We start from the raw sequence: 17,754 nt of genomic DNA, 5'->3' as shown, positions 1-17,754 counted from the left end.
TGTTGAAGATTGCACAATATCAATCTTTCTATCGCAGTTAACGAATTAATAAATCACACGTGCCTACTTATTGTTGAAGGGCCGAGGTAAGCGGATAAGCTTTTATCTGCGATATGGCAGGTGAAAGAAAACCGCGGATTATTGCCGCACGACGGATAAGGCGAGGGCCATCAGTCAACATCTCGACTCGTAAAATGTATTCCGATTTATTAAATTTTTTTCACGTATGCCTAAATATGAGCTCTTTACACGTTACGCCATAATAATATATCGTGTGTAGAGTTTGATATCGAAGAACTTGTTACATTTATTATAATCGGTAAAATGGATTAAATTATCATACAATGTAATAGGTAATAATTGTAACATGGCTATAACTAGGCACATACATGTAACAGTGAATCGCAAATAAAAAAATTATCGTGTATTCTCAGCCTATTATATAAAGATTGAATATATATATGCGAATATAATATAATATTAATATAATATAATATAATATAATATAATATAATAACCGCTATGCGCTCTGCTTTTATTTACAACATTGAAACGATTATCCTAACGAGTTGCTTTATACTATCAGATATTTTAATAACAAGTTCGCATACTGCTTCTGCTCCTTTATATATATACATACATACATATACATATATATGTGTGTGTATGTATGTACGTATAGTACCAGCTAGCGGAGAATTGTACAACGGACAATAAACATGTGGATTTAGCTGCAAAGCAATAGTATTCTAGCTTGTTCTTCGGATTTTCAATAGAAGATTCACGAAAATTCGAAGGATAGAGAGAGAGAAGATAATATACATATATGTGTATGTATATATAATATATATAATATATTAAGTATATATATATATATATATATATATATATATACTTAAATTTATCTTACAAAAATATTTACATGTTCTCATTGTGTGTTCATGCGGGTGGCGAACACAAGCTGTACACTTTTCTACCTCTCTGATGTTACGCCACCCGCGGCAATTTGTAACTTACATTAGTGTGTCTCTTCTTATTACAAAATATCAGCTAAAGTACAAAGTAAATATCAAATGCCAAAAATACGTCTGTTTACACTTTGAAATCGCAGCCGAACGCAATGTAAAAAAAAAATAAGGTGTGTCTCTCTCGTTTACAGGAGATCCGTACACATATTCACCCAGGAATTTCGTTAGGATACCCACTCTCTCGCCCCTGTCCACGTAGAGAACGCATAAATTTTATAATGCATACAATTAAGATGCGAAAACATGATACAAAGCGGACCTTGATAATATTGTAATATGTGAATCTTACAATTCTCAACTCAGGCAAACTGCGCGCCGGATAATCTCAATGAGCATCGAATTATTAGATTGCTTTGACAATTTAATGTTATATTACATTACTATTTGGTTGCGTTTTAAAGACCGACGATTATGCGGCACGCAGTTTGCCTAAACTGAAAATTAGAAGATTCATTTATTATAATATTATCAAGCACCAAGATCAGCTTTGTACCGTATTGGCTTTTTTGCATTTTAATTGTTTATAACATTTTACGGCCAATTCTGATACTTAGTTTTTTTATAATGCAGTTTTTTTTCTTATCGCGTTTCCTAATCACAGATCTCTAAACTTTGATATTCGCTTAAAAATGGACACAGTACAGGATTAAAATCGCTTGCTTCTCTTCACTCTGTGCGCATGTCAAAAAACCTCACACCGCATATTTTGCATCTTCAGGTAGAATCCTATTATATAATCGGATTACACAGCGGATGCGATACACTTGGTACTCCCGAGTGCTCCAGATGTTTTCGCTCCGCGTCCTTTTAAATTTTAATTCCGCCGAGAAGGACGTGGTATCGTCCTTTTCAAAAGGCTACCACAACATTTTTGTCCCCTTTCTTTATTGAAATTTTCAGAAAGAAATATCGAAACAGCCGATAATATTTCAGAAAAGAAAAATTCATTATTAAAATTCCAATATTTTTTATAATTTTGTTTCTTCTTCTTTCTAAATTCAGTTTACACAGAGCGAAAATCTGTAAGTGCGTTAATGACACACATTAATATCGCACATTAAATAAAACCGAATTAATCGCACGTTATAAGCATTCCGGAGTACTTATGGTGAACCGCACCTATAGTTTGCAATCAGGAGTCTACGCAAGTCCAAGCTAAAGAGAATCTGAATCCATTATGAAAATAACACTTTCGCGTTTCGTATATAATAAATTAGGATATACATTTGCTTCTTCCGCCAATAAAACTTAAGTAGTTTATCTAAATGAGTTTATGATACACTTCTCGCCCTTCGAAATCGAATTCTAATTGTCACTTGACGCAACATTACTTTAACGTGTGTAACGCAGTTATAAACGCCACGAATTTCTAATAAATTCTATCATCTAATTGTACTATAATTAATTCGAGCGACACGGTCGGACGATTCTGTTGTACCGCGGCAAGTGAATAATTATGTCACTTCTCTTGTGAGCGGCGTTATTCTTAAATGCACACAGTATTTTCGTATTAACGAAGTAACTTCGTTGCACCACCCGACATTCACCGCCGCTCGCTCTCCTCGCGGTTTTTCAAAGTCTGCGACCGAAAATGGATAAACGATATACGTTATGTTACAAAACAAAGGGAAAACTAGCTTACAAAGAAATTCGAACTTGGCTTCTCCTCGCGCGCATCATAACAAGTAACGTATTTATGTACACCTAATAATCGCACCATCGAAGTCTGAAAAACTTTTTATATGCTATATGTATATATAATAATTTCAATTACATATCAAATACAATATACATAATTTTAATTACATGCGCGCAATGGAACTAGACGACCTCTAGAAAATTCAAAAGCAAATTATAGACAAAACGTGATCGGCAGGATCACCTGTAATTACGAGATTAATATACATCGAATCACTAATAGTGCAAAGGATGTCACTAATGCGTAGCACGTAACTTTTAACGTAAATCTATCGCGAAGCAGAAAAGGAGAAACTCATATTTTTTGCCAACGATAGAACAATCGTATCTCGTGGAGTAAACCGATAGAAGACCGTGAAGTAGCTCTCAGTTACAAAATAGACTACGATTTTCTTTCGCTGTATTATTTTATTCTTCTACACGTTTTAATACACTTTTTATCATATTAGTAGGTTTTGTACTTGAATGAATGTTCTGAGCGAATGAAATTTTTCGAGATCGACGAAGAAAAAAAGAAAGAGAATAAATCCTTAAATAAAACGTATTTTTGCACACCGTGATTCCTCGCGCTCTTCGGTATAACTAAAAAAAATAAAAAATAAAAAATAAATGTATTGCGCGTTATTGCTTTAAAGCATCAAAGAGAATAAAACATACCATTTTTTTTTCTTATTGTAACTGGTCTGTCCTGCCCTCTTAGAGTACTCGATTCTCGTATAAATAAATGTTTATTTTTAAATAAAATCAGCGTTAAAAAAAACATCTATCGCGCATATCAAATGCGTCGCCCTCCGTGCGAGGAAAATCGGACAGTAATATATATATATAACTTTCACGAATTCCCCAAAATAAAACTCAAGTCTTCAAATTTTAACACATATACCCTTTATTATAAATAATTTGCCCTTTTACAGTGAAATATAAAATATAAAGAATTCCGCGCCTTCTTTCTGTTTTTCCGTATGTCAAAAAAAGAAAAAACACAACACAGTACTAACTCGCTTATCTACGTGTCATACTAGATTCGGTTTAGACTTTACGGCCTACCGTAACAGCTACGAACTAATCTAAATATATAGCGTCATTAAATATAGCTATATTGTTAATATTATGCGTATATGCAAATAATATATACAGATAAGTTGTATTATGCAGTCTGCACATTATATATATATATATTATATATATATATAAAATGATAACTGCTTTAGAGAAGATATCGCGAGATTAGCTGACATCAGCTGAGCGAAAGCGCGCTTCCGAACTTTATTTAACACCTTATCAAAAAATTGGACTAACGCTATATATATATATATATTATGTATATGTATATATGTATATATATAAACATTTTAGGGCACCATTTCACCGGTATAAAAAGTGTACGAAATACACTTTTGGCCGTTGCTCGCGAAAAAGGTACCAGCTCTCTTTCTCTCCATATATATATATGCTATATATATATATATATATATATATGTTACCTAAAAATGCGCGTCGCTATATCCTCAAAATACTTAGCTATCACCTTAGGCCACACACGAATTCCGCCGAAATATCTTGAGAGAAAAAGAATTATTGAACGTATGTACAGTAAATTTAACCTTTCTAAATTTGAACAATGAAAATCCTAGAAGCAATCGACAGCGCAAACTAAAAATCCATGGTTGTCTTTAATTATCTAGGAAATTGTCGGAATTCTGTGCGCAGCTTCTAGCCGGTTTTTTTAAATCTGGATTTCGCACGCGTCTGTGCGAAATAATATTTTAGTATCTTATAAGAAGCAAATATAAGAATGCTTCCATCAAGAATATTCAGTTCGAATTCGTTCTTTGCTTTTATTTTTCCAAAGAAACGAGTTAAAAAAAAAACATTTGTCTCGTTGACAAAAGTGGGCAAGATAATCGAGACATTCGCCCGTTGTAGAGTAAAACGACGATCGGTTTAAAAACTTAAGAACTTTCAACAATCCTACCCTTTTCTGCCGGTTACGATCTCGGCGCTGCCGGATGATTAAAAAATGGCTTCTGAGGTTGCCCCGACGACGCCGGAGGATACGACACCTGGGTGCCCGCGGGCTGCGGCGGTGGTGGCGTCGTCGCTGAGAGCTTGGCGATCGGCACTACCGCACTCGCGGCCGGCGGCGGCGGCGGCGCCAGCGGCGCCAGAGGAGGCGGCGGAACGAATTGCGGTGGATACGGGTTGGAACCCGGTGGCGCTTGGGATGCCTGGGGCACCAGGAACGGCGTCTGCTGCGTCTGCTTGCCGACGACCGCGACCGCCGTCTGCGATGGCGCGGCGGTGCTGAACATCGGTTGCTGGGACGTGGTCGGCGGCGGCATCGCGAAGTTCGGGTACTGCACCGTGCCGGGTTTGCTCTGGAACTGGGGATAGTGGATGGACGCCGAGCCGGGCGGCGGGATGTACGGCTGCGGGGGTAGCTGCGGCATTCCCGGTGGGTATCCCGACGGGATGCTGACCACCAAGTTGGGAGGCGGAGATTTGTGCGCCTTCAGTATCGCCTCAGCCGTCAAACCTGTAAGCAGGGAAGTAAGAGTGACGTATAAGATAAAACAGTATCTTACAATAGCATTCGTCAAATCTAATATACTTTCTGATCTCTTCATTTCTCTAAAATAAGAATTAGGTTTATTTTCTCTTTAAAACTGCTATATATTCCTTTCGTTCGTGTATACATATACATATCTCTTTAAAATATGTACCATGCTTGCGAGCTCTCTCCTCCTCGTCATCACTGAGGAACAATCCAAATTCACGTTTCAAACGCTCGGTAAGGTTTTCTCGTTGACGTTCTACCAAAGTTGGTGCTGCAGACCAACCAATTGCACCCTCCTCTCCTGATTTAAATATTAATTCATTAATCGTTGCATCGCTTAAAAACGTGCTAAAGTTGTCACAATGCAGTCATTATTTCTATTCGAGAAATTTATAGGATAAGATATAAATACTTAAAGGAAAATAGTCGTTACCTTTTTTTTCATCGTTCTCATTAGCGGAATTGGGGAAGTGTGTCAACGAGTTAGCGCCTGCCAAGTCGAGAGAAAGAGATGCTTTGGAACCCTCCTCGTCGGAACTGAGTGAGGAAGTGCCGCTGCTGGCGCTGTCCGATCTACCTCGTGCTCCACTTTTGTCCACTGTAGTAGCGTCGTTCGACGATTCCGGCTCGGTTCCGGTTCCTCCGGATGACTGTTGCTTGCGTTTGCGATACTCCGATATAGACAACTAAAAAGATATGTTAACATTTCCATATAAGATCGTCTTTTATCACAAAAAAATTATAGAAAGAAAATTAAAACGAAAAGAAAGGAGTTATTTGGTTTTATGCTACAATAGGATTATGTAATTATGAGGATAGGATTATGTAATTATTTGTAATTATGAGGATAATGATAATAAAGAATGGTTAAACGGGATCCTCTTCGGCAACAAAAAAAACATTACTACAGTCCTACCCTTCTAACCTTGCGCTTGGCAGGAGGGAGAGCGTCCGGTTTAAAAGCTGGTGCTGGCATACTGTTCGGCACGACGGTCCTCGGGTCTTTCAACCGTTTTATCTCTTTGGGTTTGGTCTCCTCCTCCTTGGCGGGTGTCTCTTCCGGCTTCGGCGCTTCCTGAATCGAAGCCGAATCCTGCACTGTGTCTAAACTATGTTCAGAGGAGTCTGATTTTGGTTCAATTACTTGGGGTGACGCGTTAATCTCATTATCAATGTCATTTTTCATTACTTCGGCCGTCGGTTCGTCGTCCAGTTTCGCTTCCAAGAGCTCGCGCAGCGCGGTTGACAACATCGACTTTTGCTCGCCGTTCTTGGACCCGTCCACTGCGTCCATACTTATCGTGGATTCTATGATGGCCGCCTCAAAGTCCATCTTAGGCGTTTTCGGCACGGCAGACGGATCGGCCTTCTTGCGAATGCGCTCGCTCAGAGGTGGAATCGAGTGAAAGATCTTGGGAGGGTCCGCGACCGACTCCGCGTCCATGTTCGTAGTAGCCGGCTCCGGGAAGATAGACTCCTCCGACAGCGCGGCGAAGGCGGACGGCTCTTCCGCTTTGGAGACTTCCCTTGCGGGCTCGTCATTCGTACCCACATCCGTCTCTTTCGTGCCGTCTTCTGCAACGATAATCTGTTCCGGTTTAGTATCGGGCTTAGTGTCCGACTCTTTGAAAGTTGTTTCTTCGTGATTGATATCAAACAACTTAAAGGAAGATTCGCAGTACTTGTCATCGTCCACGTCCTTATCCTCGGAGTCGGAGTCCTCCTTCGAGCTCTCCATCAGTCCCTCTATTCCGTCCATACTCTTGTCCTTCTCCGAATTCGTGTCGATCTTTTCCTGATAGTCGTCGTTACCGTCGTCGCCCGTGATCTTCTTCATCTGCGCCTCGACGTCGAACTCGTCGATGGAGGCGTTGTCGTCCGACCTCTCGGCAGCCTCCTGACACCTCGCTGCGGCCTCGGGCGACTTCTTCTCGTCGTTCGATTTCTCGTTACTGGCAATACTCACGAGTTCGGCGATGCCACCGAACTCCAGCTGCATCTCGACCACTCGCTGTTTCAAAATCGCGTCGGGCTCTATCGTAGCGACGGGAGAACTGAATCCTTCCATCTCGGTATCGGGCTCGTTCTGATCGATTATCTCGACTGTGCCTTTAGCGACAATTTCCTCCTTCGCAAAAGGCTCCTTCTTGATATCAAGCTTGCTGAAGGATACTCTATTCTCAACGGCCTCTCGAATCTTCTCAATTATTTTCTTATTCAATTGATCGTAATTACATTCGGACTCCCCCTCCCATTTCGGGGAAACTTTTTCTTTTTTCGTCGTAACACTGTCTACATCCATTTCAGAAGACTCTTCCGTTTTAATGACATCACTGGATTCTGTTTTTCCTTCACATTTTATATAAAATTCTGACTGAGGAAAAATATCAATTGAGAGTTTTTCTCGAACGACTGGTTTGTCGGAATCTGTAGATCCATCGTCCACTTTGATTTCTTCTTTCACAGATTCCGAATCGTAATGTCTTTCGTCGGTCTGTTCTACGATAGGCGATTGCACATGTTCCGTATAGTCATCCTGAAAAAAAAAAAAAAAACACTTAAATTATTATTGGCAATATTATATGTAATTGATTTAATCACGCATATTACAGATAAATATTATTATTAGAATAATACAAAGTTAATATAAATAGGCTAATAAATCAGTTATAAAAGTGCTTAATAAATATACTGCGACAACTTTATAACATGATTAGAGTTAATATTAAAATACATTAAGCACTTATAGCTGGCTTGAATTAATCCATTTACATTATTTCAATTTCAAGTCTACTAAGCCTGGATATTATTTTTTAAGAATAATTAATACTAGAATTCAATTAAAACGCTGCAAAACTTACGTCAGCAGGACACAATGATTTGCTGTTAGGCGCTGCTTCGGTCGGAAGTAGCATGGTAGGCGTCGTCGGCGGAGTGTAATTGTCCGACGACAGACTCTCTCGAGCTATTCTCCGCTTCTTGGGCGGCGCTACCGTCTCGCTAAGGGACGGTGGACTCTCAGGCCGGCTATTGGGCGAATCGCACTCTTCCGAGATCGCCTGGCGCAACCATCGCTTCTTTGCCGAGCCCGTAGATACCGCCGGACAGCCACCGTTGCCACTGTTGTTATTGTTATTTCCGACAACCATTTGCTGTTGCTGTCTACGCTGCGGCGGCGAGTCGCATATGCCACTAACCGAATTGGCAGCTTGCACGAGGGTCGCTAGACTTTTGGCCGCGTAACTCTGCGACAGGAATTCCGCCGAAGCGTCCGCCGGCACCGGCGAGAAATGTCTGCCGCACAGAGGATTTTGTAAGGTCATGGAATTTTGTAAGGTTGGTGGGCCAGCAGACGGTAGAGCCGGTAGAGGCGACACTTGCGGTATATTAGCTTGCGGCGGATCGGGCGATTCCTTTAGCCACTCGTTCATCAACACCTTCTTCGTCTTCGGGAACTTGAAACCCGGTGCCAAAGGTCCGACCGCGGCGGCCACCAGTAAGCAGGCAGACGACAATGGTGTCGACGGCGTAGAGCTCTGCGAGCTGCTACTGGCTCCGCTGTCACAGGTAGGACTTTTGACAGGAGTTGGTTGTTGTAACGGCGGCGAGCTCGGAGGACCGGGGGCGTTTGAGTTAGCTAAGGCCAACAGTAACCCAGCTGCAGTGGGAATTCCTTGATGACCGCCGGACGACGATCCGGTATTGCTAACGTCGCCCGTCGTGTTCTTAGACGGGGTGTGTAAGTGCGACGAGTAGGGAACGTCCCGGCTGGGCGGACGATTCTGACTCAGCAGAGGCGGCGACTGCATGGAATTGCTCTCGTCCCCGGAGGATACGTCGGACTCGGCGGAGTTCAATCTCGTCCTTCGGTTGCTGCCCTGCGACTGAGATGAACTTGTCGTCCTCGCTCGACCTTTCCTCCTTCGCCGCCGCAACGGTCTCTCCAAGTTCGTCTGTTTACTGCTCTTGGACTGCCCGGTCGTCGAATGACTATCCTCGTTGTCGCTGTGCGCGCCGCCAGATTCTTTTCGTTGCGCATTTCTCGCTTGCACCTCCTGCTTCCTCTGTTCCGCCTTCTCCAGCCTCTCGAAAGCCTTCATGATCGCTTCCATCTTCCTCTCTTCCCGCGTCATCTTCTTTTTGTCCTTTTTCGTTTCCGGCGTCGTCACCGCCGTCGACTGGTTCAAACTAGGCGACGTTTGAGGCTGTATATTCGTTACGGCCGGGGTGGTTTCCTCCTTGGCGACTTGACGGGTCGTTGCAGTCGTAACCGTGGTCGTGACGATTCGCCTCGGCGTCGCGGGCGTCACCGTCGATGATACAGACGACGTTGTTGCAGTCGTCGTAACGACTTGCGCGACACTCGTGGGAGGAGCAGCTGCTGGTGGCGTGGAATCGGTTTCCTCGCAGACCGTGTTTCTTCTACCCCGCCGCCTTCGTTCTCTGCCACTGAATAAACAGATAAAGGTAAATGTACATTAAAAACATATAAAATATCCCGTACGTTGTATCGTTTTGTATTGCTACGTGAACTTACTCGGCATTTTCGACGAGAGCGCCGTTGCTACCTCTTCTATTCAGCTGGCTCGCCGCGTTCGCAATCTGACACTCCCGCGGATTGTTGCACGCGCACACGACGGGCATCGCGGGGGAATTGGGATTGGGTGACAGCAGCAGATCGTGCTGCTCGTGCTTGATCGTTATCTCGGCGTTCTTCTCGATTGCACATGTCGTCACGATGTAGAGGTGTAGCGTGCCCTTCTCGATGCAGTGCTTCACCTCGGCGTTCGGCTTGCAGCTACGTCGCACAAACCTCGCGTCGTTTCCGTACGTCCGCGTGTCTACGCACACCTCGGTGCCGTCGCGCGGCAGACGGTAGAAGAACACGAATGGTCCGGGCCGTTGAACGTGCTGCCTACCGCTTTGCGTATACTGCAGCCGGTGTTGTGTGCTGAGCATATATTTGCCACGTAACTCCACGACGGGAGTGTTCGGCGGGAGGTACATTGTCGCCACTAAAAACTGCAGCAAAAAGACGGGACTTTTTAATATACTTTTCATAGAGAAAAACAAAAGTTTGAACAATTTTTATTTTGAAATTCAATAATCGTGATAAATGATTAGTGAATGTCGGGAACATTGTCAAGAAATTAATATAAATTTTAATAAATTTAATATAAATACATAAAAAAATAATTCAAAAATAAAACGGAGAATTTTTTCGCAGTTTTCGTAATGATAACATTTGTTATTTTTTTTTCGTTCATATCAAGGATAACGTTTTACTTACTCTAAGATTATTGCTGTGCACGTTGAGTCGGCATTTACCGGTGGCAACGACGTTCATGTTACTTTGCCTGAGGTCGCTGTGCGTGCCGTTGACTTTGATGTTCGATATCCTGGCTCGCAATTCGGGACTGTAATGATTCGTAACAGCTTCTTCATATCTCTCGATCCACTGCCTTAGGGGCGCCATGTTAGTGCCCCAGGCATCCTGCACATCCTCCTCTTTGTCGTCGAGACTCGTTCTCCTCTTGGCTTTACGTTTTCCAGGTCCCCGCTTCGGGGTGGTGTTCTCCTTCTTGCGCACGGCGCTCGATTGCCGGGCTTGCGAGTCCCTTCTCTGCCTCTTCCCCACGTTATTGTTGTTGTTATTGTTGTTGTTATTTAACCTTCGCACCTGCGACGACTGGGCGGATGCGTCGGACTTGTTGCGCCTCGGAATTTGCGTTTGTTGCTGCGGAAGCGGGCGTTTCTTCGGTGCCGTGGGGTTGTTCGCCGAACCGACGTCCGTGTCCGCCGAACTGGTGGACGACGCGTCGGACGACGTGTCCGAGTTGAGGAGCTCCTCGCGTTTACGCATTTGCAGGGCGCGTGCCCGCTGTCTGTCCACTCGTCGTGGTCGGCATCTCTCGCAGAGGTATTCGTCAGGAATGTTCGAGCGGTCAATGCCCATGCAATCGACGTGCTGCCATACTCTGCGGTCACATGATCAGTTCGTGATAAGTGTTTTATTTATGTCAAATGTTATGTGCGTAACTTCTCAGATAAATATTTCATAACATAAAATGCACACGAGCTCTGAGAATACGTTTTTAATCTATATTCTACATCAATAATGCGAAAATATTGATGGATACTTACAAGCATCGGTCACAACATATCATATATCCGTCGTCATGTTCAAAGTCACTGAAAATAATATACAAATATTATATAACCACTATAATCATTATGTATGTGTCTATATAATTATCTTCACTTACCAGATACATCTAGTAACACTGTCCTCGTCGTCACCTTCACCTTCGGCTGCTGTTTCAGTTTCTTCGCCTTCCGGTTCCACCTCCCGTCCCGCTTCACTGCTGATCGCACTGGCAGCGTCATCCTCCACATTGGTGTTACTCACAACTTGAATTAGAATAGAATTTTCGTTATTATCTAACTTCATTACATTCTGTATTAAAAAGTGTGTAAATATTAGATATAATTGATATCTAATACCAAGGACATTACCAGGCCCGAAGATGTAAGGATGTTGAGGAACTGTGGAACTGCCGGCTCCGTTAATGGGTTGTTGCTTCGGGTGAGGGGGTGACGATGGAGGCGGTGGTGGCGTTCGCGGCGGTGGCGCCCCATAATTGTGGTCTTGAAGAACGAACTGAAGACACTGACAATTAAACGAGAATTCGAATTTTAAATCTAAACCATCCATAATCTCGAGTAACACACAGAAATTTGGAATGTATAAACATTGAGCTTTATAGCTTTATTAGTTTCGTACCTCGTAAGGAAGCGGCATTCTTCTCACTGGCGATTTAGGTGTACTCTGCTCCTCTTCTTTGGACATCCGTGACTCGTTGTCGTTTCTACAAGTAACATTATTTTGTTTTGAATATAAAATTGTTATTTGTATCTGTTATTATTTATATCGTCTTTCAACGCTTTCCTCCTTATGTCCGTATTAAATTAAAGATTGAGACTGAGACTGAGATTGGATTAGAATTTGACCAATCAAAGCAAAATTTACTAAACTTAAAAATGGTTTTCTTTCTTCTAATTGGTTAAATTTTAATCCAATCTTAATATCAATTTTATTACTATTGCGATAAATATTATCACAGTCTTAGTGATCGAATGGTAAACCACCTGCCCCGAACAGGGAGATTTCAAGTTCAAATCCTGGCTGAGGTAATAAATTCTTTACAACGTTTTAGGATACTTGTAGCATTATTATCGAATTGAATCTCAATTTAATATATATTTCAGCATCAGGTTATGATTGCGTTCTAAAAAATTTCCTAAAATAATCAGCACGCAGTTTATTGTAGTTAAAATTTAGAAATTAATATTTATTTAAATTTAATTTCAATCAATTTATCTCAATTTAATTGTATTAAAAATATTACTGGGCATCAATATTTAACTTCGACTTCTCTTATTTGTTGTATCCATATGGCGGCTTTATTAAAATTATTTTATTTTATTATGATATTAGATTAACTTGACAGAACAAAGTTAGATAAATAAATTTATCATAGAATCCATGAGCTTGAACTTACTTGTTCTCAGTGAGGTCTTTACGAGGTTCAATCGTAGCCGAGGTTATCGGAAATAAAGTTTTTATTTGTCCGGCCTGCTGCCGGATCTGCTGGGTGTATTGCGGCGACATGATCAGTTGCTTCTGCTGTATCGCTTGTTGTTGGATTTTGATCGGCGAGTTTTTGTGCGGAGATATCACGTTGGACGGTGGGACCACCGTTTGCTGCGGCAGCAACGTCTTGATGCAGCTTTTCGTTGTTACTTGCGTCGCGGTCGGACCTTGAGCTTTCGTAAATCCCGTTACGTTCGGACTCGACAAGGATTTAACGCCAGCGCCGCTGATTTTCTGAGCGTGATTTCTTTGCACGGATTTCTGCGGCGGAATAGTCTTGATGCATCCAGGCTGTTTCTGCGGAGCGTTCTGCGGACAGATTACGTTCTGCTGCTGCTGCTGTTGTTGTTGTTGTTGCTGCTGAACGATTTTCACAGATTGAGGATTGTTATTTCTCTGTACTAGAGGCTGTTGAATGACATTGTTTTGAGAGTTCGCAGTAGCCTTGGCGGGGTTCACTATAGTTTTCTGCGAGATAGTCTTCAAACCAGCTACAGTTTGCGCAGCTTGCGTCTGACCCTTCGACACCCTCATCACCGTTTGTTGCTGTTGCTGCTGTTGTACCTTCGAGTTCATCACAACCGGAGTTCTTTGATTGTTTGGTACAGACGCTATCATCTTCGAGTGCACATTGGTAATACTGTGACTTCTTTGAACCTGTAAGTTATTCGCGTTCGCCGATTGCTGCTGTTGAGACTTTTGGATTACTTGTTGCGAACCCTGTAACAAATGCGCCGACGTAGGTTGCATCTGCAATTGCTGTTTGCCAATCGTGAGCACGTTCGAGTTTTGCGACGGTTTGGAGACATTCGGCATACTATTGCTCTTGCAGACATTACTCGTTGTGGTTTGCAGTTTGGTAGTTTGTACTGTTGCCAATGTCTGAGACTGCTGCAATCCGGTTGCCGTCGATTGAGATCTAGCTTGAGATAACGCCACTGGCGGGCATGCTACATAAGATTTTCCCGGTGACTGATACTTTTGTACACCGGTTACGACGCCACTAGATTTCGAGACATTGTTCATCTGTTGCGTGCTCGACTGAAACTGCTGCCTGCCCATAGCTAGCGGCATCTTCTGAGACACCTGCAACTTCTGTAGACCTTGCTGTTGCGTCTTGAGGTTTGGAAGATGGTTGCCGCTCAACAACGGAACTTTCTGATTCTGATTGTTGCAGACAGATTGGAGCGTTGTCTTTTGCACGTTCGTCACGCCGACGGGCTGCGTCGTCTTCTGTATCGTCGGACTGCCTAGCTGAATCTTCTGCGGATTCGCGTTGTTCGCAGCCGCCTGATTGTTTATAAACTGGCCCGGTAACACTCGCGTCTTCGGCATGCCCTGTGACCTCGACAGGGAATTATTACGTTGCGCGACTATGGTAGACGGATTAGTAATCACATTCGTCACGGTCTTGATTTTTTGCGCAGATTGACTAGGTGAGATGACGCTGCCTGGCAATGATTTCGTGTGATATCTTTGTAGATCCGTTGCCTTCACCGCCGTAGTGGAAGTACCCATGGAGTAGACCGGCTGAAGCTTGTGATGTAACGTGGTCTGTACATTGCTCGCCGTACTCGTCATTTGTTGCTGCTTACTACAATGGATAAAGTCAGCGATCATCGTAACCTGATTCTTCGGCTGATTGCTCTGTACCGTGGTCACGGTTGCCTGCCAGGGGGAGAGAACGCCGCTACTATTGGGGGATGGTGAGGACGTCGAGTTAATCGATGTCTGAGAGGAAATGTTGACGGTCACCGGCTGCGGCGTCTGATCAGCGGACGATGGCGATAGCTTCTGCGAAATAACGCGCGTTGTCAACACCTCCGTGGTGTTGGTCTGCGAACCGGCGATCATTCTCTGCACCTGCTCCCTCGCGCCTTTGGCGACTGGATAGGTCACCACGGGCTTGACGGTGGTCGTGGGAGCGGACGCAGTGGTGACCGTCGTCGTCTGCTCCTCCTGGTTGTTCGCCACCTCCAGACACTGCAACAGCTGCGACTTGCCGCAATTAGGAGCAGCGGCAGCGTTGTCGCCGCTCGCGATTATCACGGTGTTCCCTGTCATGGTGGTGGTGGTGGTGGTAGTGGTGGCGACCACAACGGGATCTTGGGATCGCCAAACCTCCCGGGCAAACAGTAACGTCGATGGCGGTTGTCCTTCACTCTCGACGCTGTCCTTCTCTACCACCGGCGCCGTCGCGGCCTCCACATCTAGCTTCAGAACGAAACTCATGGTGGTGGTTTCGTTAGCCTGGCCGTAGTCCTTCTCCACAGACGCAGGCTTCGTCGTTTCGGTCGCCGTCGAGACGGCAGCTTGCCCGGCTTCGTCATCGTTGTTCTCTGTGGCTGTTGCGCTCTTCTCGTTGATGCGACCGTCACCGCCGATCAACGGAGACACCGGGGGTGGTGGGCCAGGCCCTGGGGACAGTTGCTCCCCAGCACTGCCAGCTGTTCCACCCCCCGATAACTTGATTACCGATGGAGTCGACGTTTTGATAGCCTTACAAGAGCACGCAGTGGAAACTCGCGAGCGACTTGCGGTCCAAGGACTGTTGGCTATCGTCCTCGCCCGGCTTTGGCTTTACCAAGTCTAGTTCTCGATTCGGCTATTTGAGGACCGTGGACCATAGGCTGCAAAAGAAACAAAAAATCAAAATCGTTATCGGCGTGCAAGCTACTCTATTAAACAACAATTTGATTTTACTTTTCTAGCTCTCGCTCGCGTCATTGACGTAAAACTGATATCGAAGGAACTAAGTGTTAAATTATATTACAACGCAGATATATTTCGTGTGAGCCATTTAAATGAGAGCATCTTGCATTTCTCAATATTTTTCAATCTATCGCCTCCAGTCCAAACGGATGCATTTGCAAAACGTTTCTTTGTCGTAAAGAATAAAAAAACAATAATGATCGAATGACTCGTACATAATTAGACTACTTGAGAACTGAAACGCGCGTTGCAGTTTGCTACGCGTTACTAAGAATTCTATATCATTAGCGAGATCTAACGTGAGCATGATAATCGGGAACGTCAGACTCGCCGCCGTTGGGAAACCGATGGTCAAACGGCGGATTGTCGGTTACGAGAATACCCGACGCGCGGACAATGTGGGAGTTGTCTCGAAGTCGATATACGGGAGCAAGACCGAGAAAGACGGAAGTGCGCCCGCGAGAGATCTCTGCGGAGCGCAGATTCCGAACAACTTTCTCGCCAAGTACGCGACGTTCGCGGGCCCCGCTGGCTCGTTCGGTCATTGATCACTACTGCCGCGCGTCTCGCGTCCCTAGCGTTCCTCTTGTCCGCATTAGCACGCGCGTGATAGAAATACAAGGCTGCTTCACTTAACTCCGATAAAGAAGCGTGAGAATTTTTACGGAGCACCGAGAGCGCGACGGCACGACCGAATCTTGACCCTTCGCGGTCTAAATTATTTCTCGCAAACGAGCGAAGATTTTTCGTCCTCAATTTCATTTAATCTGTGAATCCATAAATCAAGGATTTTTTCATTATTTGGAGGAGCTTATAAAAGAGAGATTCCAAAAAGTACAATTTGTCAGCTATAATCGCGTACGGAATGCTTGAAGAACCACGCGATTTTGCCGCTGCAAAGTATTACAGCTCAACGTAAGAGTGCAAAAAATTAAAGATTTGGCTCTTTCTTTCTCTCCTTCTTTTGAATCATTTTCTGCGTGAAATGAGTGTTTAATCCGAAGATAATGTAAATATTATCGCACCTTTGCTTAAAAAAAAAGTGACATAGTTGAAACGAAAACAAATCAAGTTTCCCAGATTTTTGACTGACAGGGTAATAATCTTTACGCGACTTACTCATGGTAATAACTCGAAAATTGCGTTTTCTTTTTAGTTGTGTCATTTTTGCGAGGCAAGAGTGCAATTATAATTGTAGCTAACCTCGGGTATTCCGCCGCGAACGTAATTTGAAATCATTGAATCGTCGGAAATTCCCCGATGCGATACTGCATTTATTGGATCGTCGCGTGGGTCGGTGTTGTTCGGCGGCCTCGTGTGCAAAACGAGGAAGATCGAGTGTGACACGTGCGCGCTATCGCTATACCGCGAGATAACGGATTACGGACGAATTCAGTGGAGCGTACTGTTTACTCGGTTAATTACCATGCACATCCGCTTACGTTTGGCACGACTGCGTGACACGCGTCTGCCGTATGCGCGATCGCCTACATAACACCCGAGGGGGACGCGATCTTTCCTCCATCTCGCCGCCGCGGCGACGGCGGCTGCGGCGGCGTTGAACGGGTGCGTGTAAACGTCAAATATTGAATCAGGCGAGTCAAACGAGGGAGTCGTGAATGAAGACTGTCGGGGGCGAGGGGGAGGGGCAAAATTCATTTGCATTCGGAATCGAACGCGCACGCCACGGCGCGGGCGCGCTCGCGACCCATTGACAATTCTCTCTTATCCGGCTGTACGAACTCCGGGCCGTACAAAACCCGCTGACTTCCTCGAGCGCCGAGGTATACGCGTTCGGCCTTCAACCATCGCGATATATAATTCCTCGCGAGGAATCCGAAGCGCGGCCCAAGCGAGCGTCGGTTAACCGAGGTTGCGCCGACGGACGGCGCGGCGTGTTAATTTTAAACGGCATCCGCGAAATGAATCACAACCCGGTATTATTTCAGGTGCCCGCGAAATCCGCGCGCGGATCGCATCACGTCGCGCGCGCGCCGCGATTCCCGCGACTAGCGAGTACGTCGCGCGGCGCGGCGAGAAGCATCGGCGGACTATAAATATAATATCCCGCGACCGCGCGAGACGATAATCCCGCGCGCGCTTTA

General features: G+C 44.4%; 1 protein-coding gene across 2 annotated transcripts; it reads right to left on the bottom strand.

Moving 5' to 3' along the window:
- Positions 1–4,714: 4,714 nt before the first annotated feature.
- Positions 4,715–15,187, bottom strand: LOC105448785. Of its 2 annotated transcripts, XM_011687550.1 has the most exons (12): positions 12,846–15,187; positions 12,068–12,152; positions 11,800–11,953; positions 11,550–11,694; positions 11,428–11,475; positions 10,574–11,261; positions 9,821–10,305; positions 8,145–9,732; positions 6,200–7,819; positions 5,717–5,969; positions 5,450–5,584; positions 4,715–5,262 (listed from the first exon to the last, which is right to left on the bottom strand). In XM_011687550.1, exons 1-12 carry the CDS (start codon positions 15,167–15,169, stop codon positions 4,715–4,717), a joined length of 8,073 nt encoding a protein of 2,690 aa, XP_011685852.1. In that variant the 5' UTR covers positions 15,170–15,187. The 2 variants fall into 2 exon arrangements, with proteins under 2 accessions (XP_011685852.1, XP_011685853.1); XM_011687551.1 differs by lacking the exons at positions 4,715–5,262; positions 5,450–5,584; positions 5,717–5,969 and having other exon boundaries at positions 6,577–6,871; positions 6,966–7,819.
- Between the last annotated feature and the right edge of the window lie 2,567 nt (positions 15,188–17,754).

This window comes from Wasmannia auropunctata, unplaced genomic scaffold (assembly GCF_000956235.1).
Source record: "Wasmannia auropunctata unplaced genomic scaffold, wasmannia.A_1.0 LD336078.1, whole genome shotgun sequence".
In the NCBI taxonomy this organism is placed as follows: domain Eukaryota; kingdom Metazoa; phylum Arthropoda; class Insecta; order Hymenoptera; family Formicidae; genus Wasmannia; species Wasmannia auropunctata.
This window is presented reverse-complemented; position numbering and strand designations above follow the sequence as displayed.

Bases quoted from the DNA above. Each gene is read 5' to 3' on its own strand.
- LOC105448785 (XM_011687550.1), bottom strand. From the start codon at position 15,169: ATGAGTTTCGTTCTGAAGCTAGATGTGGAGGCCGCGACGGCGCCGGTG. The intron at 11,954-12,067 runs GTACGAAACTAA...TTTAATTGTCAG, and splicing joins GAATGCCGCTTCCTTACGAG to TGTCTTCAGTTCGTTCTTCA. The intron at 5,263-5,449 runs GTACATATTTTA...CCCTGCTTACAG, and splicing joins GGAGAGAGCTCGCAAGCATG to GTTTGACGGCTGAGGCGATA.